The sequence below is a fragment of the Triticum aestivum genome, chromosome 7D (genome assembly GCF_018294505.1).
Source record: "Triticum aestivum cultivar Chinese Spring chromosome 7D, IWGSC CS RefSeq v2.1, whole genome shotgun sequence".
NCBI lineage: Eukaryota > Viridiplantae > Streptophyta > Magnoliopsida > Poales > Poaceae > Triticum > Triticum aestivum.
The window spans coordinates 636,283,460-636,295,712 of NC_057814.1; the positions used below are offsets into that span (position 1 = coordinate 636,283,460).

At 47.2% G+C, this 12,253-nt stretch overlaps 1 protein-coding gene across 1 annotated transcript; it reads left to right on the forward strand.

The window, feature by feature from the left end:
* Positions 1-2,859: 2,859 nt before the first annotated feature.
* On the forward strand, positions 2,860-4,365 carry LOC123165778 (uncharacterized). The gene is made up of 3 exons (XM_044583510.1): positions 2,860-2,993; positions 3,082-3,367; positions 3,528-4,365. Exons 2-3 carry the CDS (start codon positions 3,200-3,202, stop codon positions 3,726-3,728), a joined length of 369 nt encoding a protein of 122 aa, XP_044439445.1. The 5' UTR covers positions 2,860-2,993; positions 3,082-3,199; the 3' UTR covers positions 3,729-4,365.
* Positions 4,366-12,253: the final 7,888 nt, after the last annotated feature.

Genomic DNA, 12,253 nt, shown 5'->3' on the forward strand with positions numbered 1-12,253 from the left:
AGAAACTACTACGGCATACATAGATAGAAACTACTCCAAGTCGCTACCATCATCACCAACATCATCCTCGTCGGTGTTGTCCGAGGTATCAAGCCATATGTCGTCCCAACGTTCATCGTCTGACATGAAGATCAACCTCCCACCTGCTTCAGCGATATCGCACTGCGCATTCGCCAATGCCTTCCGCCGACGCCGGTCCGCCCAGTAGGCACGCTCGTCGGCGACGTCCTCCGGGTGGCGACGGCGCCACTCCGCCATGGCTTGCTCGTACTCCTCGGAGATGAGGAGGCGGCGCTGCCGCCGAGCGTGGTCGGCACGGTCCATGTCGGTGATGAGACGCGGCGGAGGGGCGACGCGCTGCGCCTGCTCGCGCGTGAAGACGTCCCGGAAGTTCATCTGCGACCGGGGCCTCTCCAAGGGCCACGCCGTCGCGTCGTACGCGCGGGCCGCCTCGTGCGCCCTCCGGAACGACCCGAGGCCGAGCCGGACGTCGCCGGCCCGGATCTCGGCGGAGTACCAGCCGTTGGGGCGCTCGCGGACGCCGCGGTAGCCCGAACAACCCCGGCGGCGCGGCGGCATGGTGGCGTGGAAAGCGGCGAGGTTGCGAGCGGAGGGCGCGTGGCTATGTTCTGTGCGCGTGGCGAGCGCGGGATTTTATAGGCGCGCGCGAAGCGGCGCGCCAAATCTCCCGCGCCGCGTGCCGCTTTCTCCCGCGCGCGCGCAAACGCTTCCCGCACGCGGTAAGTTCCCGCCATCGCTGGAGTGCGCGGAACCGACCGGCGCGCGCTAAAACCAAACTTTACCGCGCGGGCGCGCCTTTTGCCGCGCCTGTTGGAGATGCTCTTAGCCTCACCATCCCGTGAACCCGCCACTCACAGTTGTGCTGCCACCACCCAGGGCATCCCTCTACCCTCAACATGAGCCCCACCTCCTAACACCCAAACCAGTCGAGCCTTTGACTCCCATTCACCATCTTCCCCACGCCTCGCTTCATTGGCTGCCGCGCCGCCATCTTTGGCCTCGACGTTAATGCATAATCAACGAACAGGAAACCATTTTTCAAACACCTGAAAAATAGCAAAACAGTGAAAATCACAAGAGGAGGATATAACAGGAACTTCATATGTGGAAAGGTTTTATTTTTCCGAAACCTTTAATTAATTATCTATGTCACACGATCAGTTCAACTACTCATGACATTTGCGTCTCTGTTGCACATGCATAGTTGTGTGCATCTCCTTTTGCGGGGCAGAAGCTAAACTCTTTCATGGTTGAATCATCTGTGGTTCTACGGGCGGACATGTCGACGAAGAAATAAAGCATTCTGTCATTTCTATAAAAAAGACCGCACATGGCCAGATCTGTTATTATATACTAAAGGTATTTGACAAGCTAACCAGAAAAAGGAAAAAATTCTTAAAAATCTAACAAAAGACATATCATGATTGATTCAACCGATTAATATTCCTACATCACATCTAATGGATCTTTAAACTCACAATATAAAACGTGGTTAGAAAATCTAAGAAGAAACATATGATTGTTGATTCGACAGTATGTGGTTGGCTCGTCGCTCAACCGATGTCACGTAGGGCTGCAATTTGACAAAGACTGGATCCCCAGGTTGGAAAGGTTATGTTTGTTGGCCGTTTTTCTGCTTGAACTTTCATAATGTTGCATGCATGGCTGAGATATTGCTTGAAAACTTGTTGCATGAGTTCACGCTCCGCGAGCTAGTCCTTCAGTGCAGGAATCTTGCAAGTAGAAGCTGCTGCGATGCCTAGTGTCGTGGTTTATGGCCATATACTGCTACAAAAGGAGAGACCTTGATAGCAGAATGGTAGCTCGAATTGTACCATACCTCTGGCAGGGAAACGTACTGACTCCATCGACTCGGGCATGTGTGAATGAAGCAGCGTACGTTTTTTGTTTCTTCCTTTATTTCTTATTACTTTTTCACCCTTTTCTGTTATTTTTCTTTTTCATTCTCCATTTTTACTTTACTTTTTTTTACTTTTTAATATGTGAACCTTTTTCTAACTCGCAATTTTTTTATAATTCATGAACATTTTTTCAAATTCGCAATTTTTTATAATTGCAACCAATTTTTAAACTCGTGAGTTTTAATTTGCAGACAGTTTTTCTATTCGTAAACATTTTTTGGATTGGCAGACATTTTCTATATTCACGATCATTTTTTTGAAACAAACAATCTTTGAATTCATGAACCCTTTTTCCATTTCATGAACATGTTTTGGATTTGCGAACATTTTTTGAATTTGCTAACATCTTCTGAAATGAAGAACATTTTTTCATCCGTGAACATATTTTCAAATCTATGAACAATATTTTAATTCACAGGTATTTTTTCAGGATAAGAATTGTTTGAATTCGCGAACATTCTTTGAATTCATGGGCATCTTTTAAATTCACGAAGAATTTTTGCAATTGTGAACATGAATTCAAAAACATTATTTCAAATCCATGAACAATTTGTAACTTTGTTGTTTTTATTGAATTAATGAGGAATTCAAGAATATGTTGTATATTCTGAAACAGTTTTTATAATCGACGAGCAATTTTTGAAGTCATGAATATTGTTTGAAATTTTGAATATTCTTTTAATTCAGTAACATTTTTTGAAAGTCAGTGATATTTTTCGAATTATGAACTTTCTTAAATACACATGATTGTTTTAGAAATTGAAAAAAAATATTTTTGATTTTTAATTATAAATTAATAATAAACTGACAAACAAAAGATGAAATGAGGAGAAAGGAAAAAAGAAAAACAGACGTGCACTCCCTCGCTGCGAGGCCCCATCTCGCGCCATGGGCCCTCACCGTTACTGATGTGTACGCTTGCCTAAAAAATCTTGGATCGGCACGCGACCTCCTCACCCTCCCGGCGCGACCTCCTCACCCTCCCGGCGGCGGCAGCGGCGACGGGGCCTAGGAACCGGCGGCGGCGACGGCGACTCCTCTCGTCTGTGGGTGCGTCCTCTCTCTTCTCCCGCCACCTCCCTGGGTTCGGTCCATGCATTCCGCAAAACATCATTGCTGACACTCACAGTACCTTCAGAATACTTCGATTTGCCGAGGCGAGCTGTTCTTGTCTTCTCACGCCTTGTGGCGCGGCGTGGGTGAACTCGCGGAGGCCCCTCTCGAGTCTCGAAGCAAACGCGGGTGTGGGCGCCGAGATGTTTGCGACGGCGGCGCGGTGGGCGGCGAAGAAGGGGAAGCCCAAGATGGCGCCGATCGAGCTCACGACGGCGCCGGAGCAGGCGCAGTCCATCACCCGCACCATCTTCGATGTCGTCAAGGAGCACGGCCCCCTCACCATCTCCGATGTTTGGGAGCACGTCAAGGTACTGCTGCTGCTGAAACTTGTGCAAGATTCATCTCCGCACGCAACCTGTTCGACGGAATGTCTTTCTGGCAACTTGGCTGGACGGACAGTGTCTTCTCTGTTCTTGCAACGTCATTTTGGATTCCTTGTCATTTAGAACGTGTGTTGATTTTCTTCAGGACGTAGGGCTGAGGGGTTTGACAAGCAAGAGGCAGATGAAGATCATGCTGCGGTGGATGAGGGAGAAGCAGAAGCTCAGGCTCATCTGCGACCATGACGGACCTCACAAACAATTCCTCTACACGACATGGTTCACCAACCCCAAGAATGCGCCGCAGAGGCCCAGGAGGGAGCTCAACAGGGAGAATCCCAAGCCATGACTGTGTTAGGAATAAGCCACGCCACGGTGGTGACCAACATGTGTGTGCGTGTAGGTCGAGTACAGACGCCGGTGCGTGGCCGCGTCCATAGCTGTGGTCAGTTAGCCGGGTTTGTGTGTGTTGCAGAGCGAGGTGTGGAGGCCCAGGTCTCGCGTGAGCAGCGGCTCACATTCACTGGAGACCGAGTCACTCGCGTGCATGGTTTGCTAGTTTCGTTGTGATCTGGTTAGTCCAGGTAAGGTAGAGTCATGGTTAGTTAGTGCATGCGTGTGCATGGGTTAGCTGGTTAGTGGCCGGCGTGTGTGCGTGCGTGGAGTTAGTGGCCGGTGTGGTGGCCGGATGGTGTGTGCACCTGGGTATAAAAGGCCCTCCGTTGTACTGCTCGTATGTGGGTGTGGGTTTGAGTTCGTGCTCGAGGAAGAAGCTGTTCGTGCGGCAGGCGTATGTGCGCCAGAAAAACACCACCGTGTCCTGTGTCTCCTCTTTCTTCTACCTTCATTCGTGCGAGAGAGAAAGAGAGCGAGAGGGAGCTGGGCACCGGCGCAAAGAGCAAGCTAGGGCTCTGCGCCAACAGACTGCACTCATGTTGACTAATTTAGGGCTTATTTCCTGGATATGTAGACAAAGCTGTTAATCATAGCTGAAACACCGTGAACGATGTCAGATTGTGGATTATGCAAAAATAAATAACCCCAAACATATTTTTTTTTCCCGCTGTACTTCTGTTTTTGCCATCTTTTGTGCTTCTTCCTGAAACTGGTGTTGGTGTTCTGGAGAACTTTGGCCTCGGCCTTCTCCAATTGAAATGAATGTGGTTTTAACTGCTATTAACTTTGTCAATAACCTTACTTCAAGTGATGGGGTTATATCTGATTACTCCTATCACATCTTGTAACCATTTGCAGGTCATGTATTCAGTAGAACAGCACACAAGTATTTAATGTCTGATGACAATCATAGTAGTTAGTAACTTCAAAATAATTCTTAGTAATTATCACATGTTAGTTTCCAGTGCTGCAATGCCCTATATTGCATTGCAATTTCAGTATATAAAAATTTAGTGGCATAAACAACCTGCAATAGCAAGGAACCAAAACTAATTTCCTAGTATCAGTTTCATATACTCAAACATACTTCGTCTACATATATTCACATGACCTTCCAAATGCCTTGATTATTTGCAGAACTTTCTTTTTGTTAGAGTTGGTGTTTTCACTGGGTTCTTTTCAGTTGACAGCTACTTGTGATGTTATATGTTGTTAAGAACTATCAACCCAGGAATGGCACTGTCTGTGACAAGGGTACTGAAGCCTGGAGTTATTCTTATTCCAAGAGATGCAGCAGCTCAATTCGTTTGGGGTCAGAATCATTGCGGTTGATGCAGCCAAGGGAAAGAAGTGTGGAACAGGTGGCGCGACTGATGCTAGACCTCCGGTGCCCAACAAAGAGATTAATAGTACAATTGTGTTTGGGGCCAATATCCCGAAGTAGGGTTCTAATCCAGATTCCGAGTGCCCTTGCTGACTGTGGGACCTGGTTGGCAAGCGTCCCATACTGACCGAGCTTGGGAGGAAAGATGCCAAGGCACTGCCTTGTGAAGACCTGAGGTGTTTCATCCAGTTTGACAGCTAGGATCACATCATGGGAAACAAACTCTCACAGCTACGAACTAACTGGTCAGGACAGTCTCGTCTCATCATCATGTCTCTTTTTCTTGCGAGATTCGTTGTTATTAGTGCACGAACATACTGGTTATTTTCGATTGGTAATGATGTAGTGACTTTTTGTTGTTGAGGAACTGGCAGATGACTGCCTATATATATATTAAGAGGAGAAAGTCATGCGTGGAAACATTACAAGGCGAGTTGCCTAAGGCTGCCCGAACGCATCCAGGACTGGACTAAGTGCAGATATTAAGTTATTAATCCGGCTTGGGTGGAGGTTCGTTCTCACGGTCCGGGAGCCAAAGAGCAGAAGTAGTCGGTTGGAGATGAACGAGATCTTGCTTAATGAGATTAAGAACTGCAGGAGCAAGCATGTAAGAATAATTGAGCACACGCATGTTGCGTTCCTTCCACAGGTTCCAGCAGGTGTATATCGTGATGATGATGCGCTGGTCAGGTAAAAGGGCATGTGAGCTCATTCCACCAGGAAGAAACAGAGGGAGCAGTGGCGGCATTGGAGGCAAGAATAGGGCAGCCACACTTCTTGCGCGAAGGTGCACTTGAAGATCAGATGCAGGGGAGTCTCCTCCGTTTGGTTGCACACGTTGCAGTATTGGTTATGGTCCAAACCCCTGACAGCAAGGTTATCGTTGGTGAGAGTACGGCCACAAATCCAGAGCAACATGAAGAACCCGCACTTAACCTCGACCTTGGCCTTCCACAGTTTTGAGAAATTGCAGGTGGAGTAGGAGCCATGGAATTGCACCAGGTAAGCAGAGCGAGCAGAGTAAGTACCGGAATCAGAGCAGTTCCAACTGATGGAATCCTCAATATCATGCCGCAGCTCAGTCTGTTGCAGTAAATGCCACAGGAGGGTGAACTGACGCAATTGAGTAGTATTGGATATGCGATGAAGCCCAGACATCCATGTTTGATGGCTGAATGCGCGTTGAACCGAGATGTTCTTCCTTGTACAGACCGGCAGGAGGTCCGGAGCCATGCTAGCTGGAGATTGGCCAAATAACCAACGATCGTGCCAAAATGAGGTCTTCCGGCCGTTGCCCAGGTGAATGGTGATCGCAGCATGGAAGCAAGCAACATCATCGGCACCACAAGGGGTATGGGAACCCCTCCAAGGCCTATCATCATCCATCCACTCCAGCCATTTCCATCTGAGGTGAAGAGCGCGCCCAAAACGTCTCAAACCCAAAACCTCAAGACCTCCTAGATTCTTAGGCCGACAGATCGTTGCCCAGTTCACAGGGCCAAGCCACCATCCGCATCTAGTTTGGGTCTCCACAGGAAGTTGCGCCGCAGCTTGTCAACTTGCTTGGAAGCCCAAAGGTCCAGCCAAAATACAGATATAAGATGTGCAGGAATAGCTGAAAGGACAGAGTTAACCAACCAAAGACGAGCATCTTTAGATATGAGCCTGCCCTTCCAACGCTGCAGACACAAGGCCATCTTATCAAGGGTGTGTTGCAGATCAGCTCTGGTAATTTTCTTATAGTTGAACAGCAAACCTAGACACTTGCACAGTTGCACGGGAATTGCATACAGGGATTGGAAAGTGCTGAAGGAGAACTTGCAGATCCTCCTGATCACAAGCAATGGGGAAGACACCGCTTTTCCCCGAGTTAGCTGTGAGGCCAGAAGCTCTTCCAAAACAGTGTAGAATCTCCCTGGTGACTTTGGTATCAGAAGCCGTTGATGAGACGAAGAGGGCAGCGTCATTGGCATACAGACTGACCCTGCGCTGGGAAGGGGGAGCTGCATGGAAGAGAGGGCACCTGCAGTGCAAGCCGACTGACCCTGCGCTGGGAAGGGGGAGCTGCATGGAAGAGAGGGCACCTGCAGTGCAAGTCTTCTCAAACAACCAATGCAGAGAATTAATAGCAATGGTGAAAAGCATTGGAGAGAGGGGTCTCCCTGCCTAAGCCCACGACGGTGTTGGAATCTCTGCCCTAGATCACCATTAGCCATGACCCGAGAAGAAGATGAGCTCCAAAGCAGGGAGATAATGTTGCGCCATTTCTGACCAAAGCCCAGTCGCTGCATCAGTTCAAGCATAGATCCCCAAGAGACCGAGTCGAATGCGCCTGCAATGTCAAGCTTGAGTAACAGGGCAGCCTCCTTCTTTTGGTGCAACTGATTGACCGCATTCCGGACATATAGAAAATTGTCCTGAATGCTGCGAGAATAAAAGTGCTCTGAGAGTATGGAACGATCAGTGGCAGGAACGGTGCGAGGCGAATGGACAACAGATTGCACAGGATCTTCGTGATTGAATGCATCAAACTGATGGGACGGAAGTCCATGGCTCTGAGAGCATCATCTGCCTTGGGAATGAGAGTAATGAATGCAGAGTTGAGAAGGTTCCAGCGCTTCCCACTTAAGTCCAAGAATTGATTCAGAGCGGCAACAATGTCAGGCTGCAGAGTGGACCAACAATGTCTGAAGAAACTCGCTATGAACCCATACGGACCTGGAGCTTTTCGGGCTGGGAGAGCCCAAACTGCAGCCTTGACCTCCTCGGCAGTGAACGGTACATCCATGGATGGCAGATCATGCGATTGGAGGTAGAGCATGTCCCAGTTTAGAGAGGAGCGCCTCGCAGATGAAGTACCCAGGGTAGAAGAGAAGTGTTCCAGCAGTTCAGCTTGTTTGTCAGCTTGCAAAATTAGGTGCCCTTGGTCAGAAACAAGAACATGAATGAAATTCCAGGGCCTGTGGCCATTAGCCTTGATGTGAAACAACTTGGAGTTAGCTTCCCCAGCTTTCAACCATTAAAGCCTCGAACGCTGACGCATCCTGATCCTCTGAACAGCAGCCAGGCCGAGAAGCTTATGCCGCAGAGAATTCCTTAATCCGAGATTAGCAATGGTGAGATCCCTAAGGAGAAGAAGGCCCCACCACGTAAGGAGTGTGACGACTCAATGCCATTGAGTCCACCGACGTACATTCCCGACGATGCTTGGTCCTCCACCGTGGGGATGCCCCGATGTGCTCTGACTCCACGATCACCGGTTTCACTGACTACACCTCCGAGTAGTCCACCTAGATAGTTTGACATTGATTTAGTGATATAGTCATGTAGGTGCTGATATGGACTTAGATTGCGATGCTTTTGATTGTATGAGTGATGAACGCTTACGTGGATTATGTATGATGTGATATTTTTAACCTTGCATTCCTTCTCTGCCTTTTTTTCTCTATCTTTGTAGATGAAGTGGTATGCGGTGTACAGAGGTAGATGTCCAGGAGTCTAAAATTCATGGTCTGAATGCAATGAACAAGTGCTTCGCTGCGAAGGCAGCTCCCACGACTCGTTCAATAGCAAATAGAAGGCAGAGTATCATTACAATCAGTATGTGCTTAAGCTGAAGAGAAAATCTGAATTAGTGGGTTCAGTGGATGTCTGGATGGCAATGGGTACCTATTACCCATGTACCCGGCGGGTAAAAACCCTATTAGGGTAAGGGTATGAGTCAAAAATATGCCCATGGGTACATAAATAAGAAATCTTAAAACCCATTGGGTATAGTGGGTACGAGTATGGTTTAAACCCATACCGTGTACCCATGTACCTGCATATAATCTAATAAATATGCATAAAATATTATTTATCCACATATTAAATGTATGCAAATGTTAACGCCCACACGTGTGGCACAAAGCAACATGGCCCAAATGCCTCAATTACCATTCATTTTGCCACGTCAAAATAGATGACATCAACAGGAATCTATTTGGTTTTCGGCTTATAAATGTTTTATCTTCTAATTAAAAAATCCAATTAAAAATCCGTTTTCACCATTAAATCCGTCTCGACGAGATCTTCAAAACTAGATCCCATGTTGATATGTTTCGATGAAAAAAATAGGCCAAAAGTTGTCATGATGTTTACACTGTAGTTGGCATAGTGTTTACATTAAAGTTGTCATGTGGCAATTTTAGTTTATAGAGCATGCCAAATTTAGTATTTTGACCATGGCAATTCCAGTACTTTGACCATGAAAATTATTTTTTGTATGAACCATGGCAATTTTAAGTGCATGTATCATGGCAATTTTAGTTTATGGTTCATGGCAAGTCTAGTTTCTTTATTCCCCGTTTTATAATATGTCAAAATTTACTTTTAAATTTAGAAGAAAATAGCTGAAACATATCATGGCAACTTAAGTGTAAACACCATGGCAATTCATGTGCAATAGATATGGCAACTTTTAACCCAAAAAAAGTCGTCGAAACATATTGATATGAGATCTAGTTTCAAAGATCTCGTCGCGATGGGTTTAATGGTGAAAACAGATCTTCAATCGGATTTTTTTACGAGATAAACATTTTAAAAACTGGAAATCCAAAAAGATTCCCACATGCATACGGTGACGTGGCATAGTCTGTGTGTTATAAGGCGTGTGGGCGGGTGTCGCTTTCATCACACGTGTGGACGTTATCAGCGTCCTAAATGTATTATATTATGTACATAAATCCCGCAGCTAGCCCACGAACAAAGCCATGAGCCCACATCCACAATACCATACGTGATACATATCTAGGTGATTGATGTCCAGAATTGCCTCGTTCCTTATATGGTTAGATATCAGTGTGATTGACGTCAAGGGTTACCTTGCAGGCTCATAGCAGCCAGCTACTTTAATGTGTTGGTGTGTACCAATAATAGTTGCTGCTTACAAATATAAGTGCTGTTGTTCATTAGAATGTGCTCCTGTTTATGTGTCATTGTCTATAAATTATTATTCTAAATTGTTGTTTATTACTATGTAATGCTTAAATTGATGTGTTGCAAATATGGGTAATTTGACCCACGGGTACCCATTTACCCTGACGGTGACGCGTATGGGGAGAAATTTTACCCATCGATGGGTTTGGGTACAGGTGATAGGTAAGGTTTGGGACTACGGGTAAGGGTATGGTGTGCCTCCACCCGTACCCAAACCCGGCGGGTGCCATCCTTAAGTGGATGTGCTAGCCAGAAACAGCTTATCGGGTTCAGTGGATGGAAGAACTTGATAATTCTTCTTCAGTTTGTGATAATTGTGGTGTTGTTTTTATCATGTGGTCGCATGTAGACATGCATTGACCACTTTACTGTTTAGTAAGTAGGTAGTTGTACTAAAGAGCTACCTTGTGATTTCAAATAAAGTTCTAATGAACTAGTTTATATAATGGTTATCTGAGTTTCTTGTTAGACACTGAGACTTGAATTGCATGTTTGTGTATTGTATATGTATTTTTGTGGCAGGGATCCGAGGGGAAAGTAGTAGAAAGTGGTCTGTGAACGGATCTTTACCGAGTGCGGCTCTCGGCAAACTGGCATGCGCTGGCAGTTGGTTGTGGCAGTTTTGCCGAGCGCCACACTCGGCAAAGAGCTGACGGAACCAGCCGACGTGAAGTCACTTTAGCCGAGTGGTGTTGTTTGGCTCTCGACAAACTCTTTGCCGAGTGCACGTGTCCTGGCTCTCGGCAAATTCATGTTTGGCGGAGAGGCGTACGCCGGGTGGCCTTTGCCAAGTGCAATTCTCGGCAAAGGTGTTCATGGCGGTTATTGGCCCTTTGCCGAGTGTCTGTGGCACTCGGCGTATAGGGCGATTCCAGTAGTGATATATGCAATCTGCTCAAGGTGTGGTAAGCAGTTGGTGAACAAAAAAGCAAGTTGTTCCAATGTTGCATGAAACATGTTTCAGGACTGAGATTTTTAGAAAAAAGTTTAACAAAACAGAGCAAAAAAATTATGTTGCCAACAAGCACTCGTATCATCTAAAATTGCTAAGATCAGATAGATGAACATACCAGAGATAATTACGCTTCCACTCAAACTGCTAATCTCATGAAACAACAAACTGCACAGTCACTAGGAAGTTCCATTAGATTAACATACCAGATCACTCTAGATTAGCCTGGCTCTAAGAGTATCTGGCTGTTGCATTTTGCAGTGTCATCTTCAAACACTAGCTACAGATTCAGGCATAATTAATACAGATTCATGCATATAGATTCAGCATAACCAACTGGATCTACTGGAAGTTCCAGTAGACTGTGATTCAGTGAACTGTAAACTAATCCAACGAATCCTGCACTTTCATTTACACCCACATTCATCAAACAGAGAAGACAAGTTCGAAGGTAAACCTAAGATTGACAAATCCAGAGAAATGAAGTTCAATGCACATTACAGTTCGTCCTAGCTTCACTACATAGCAACACACCCATGATCCTTGCTACTTTACTTGACCAATGTCATTGAGAAAGTTGACCGATAGCCACGCCCTGCAATTCAGCAGCCTTCGCTTTGGTGGATATGCCTCATCCTCGATCTCGAACACCTTCTTGGAGGACTTGGTTGGCGAACTTGAGACGCGGATCTTGATCCACTTGGTGCCCTCCTCGCCCACGGCTGCTGATGCAGGAGCCACCGGCACGGGTTGGGCTGGGGCTGGAGGAGGGGGCACTGCCAGCGCTGGGGCTGGAGGAGCGGGCACTGCCAGCGCTGGGGCTGGAGGAGTGGGCACTGCCGCTGCTGGTGCCCGGGAAGGAGCCGGTGCAGCTACTGCTGGTGGTGCCGGGGAAGGAGCGGGTGTTGCTGCTGCTGGTGGTGGTGCCGGGGAAGGAGCCGGTGTTGCTGCTGCTGGTGGTGGTGCCGGGGAAGGAGCGGGTGCTGCTGCTGCCGGTGGTGCCGGGGAAAGAGCGGGTGCTGCTGCTGCCAATGGTGCCGGGGGAGGTGCGCGTGCTGCTGCTGCCGCTGGAGCCGGGGGAGCAGGGCCGGCCCATAGGCCGGGCAAAATGGGCGACCGCCCCGGGCCCCAAGAGGGGAGGGTCCCAACTAAAACTTATAGAAGT

Bases quoted from the DNA above. Each gene is read 5' to 3' on its own strand.
- LOC123165778 (XM_044583510.1), top strand. From the start codon at position 3,200: ATGTTTGCGACGGCGGCGCGGTGGGCGGCGAAGAAGGGGAAGCCCAAG. The intron at 3,368-3,527 runs GTACTGCTGCTG...GATTTTCTTCAG, and splicing joins ATGTTTGGGAGCACGTCAAG to GACGTAGGGCTGAGGGGTTT.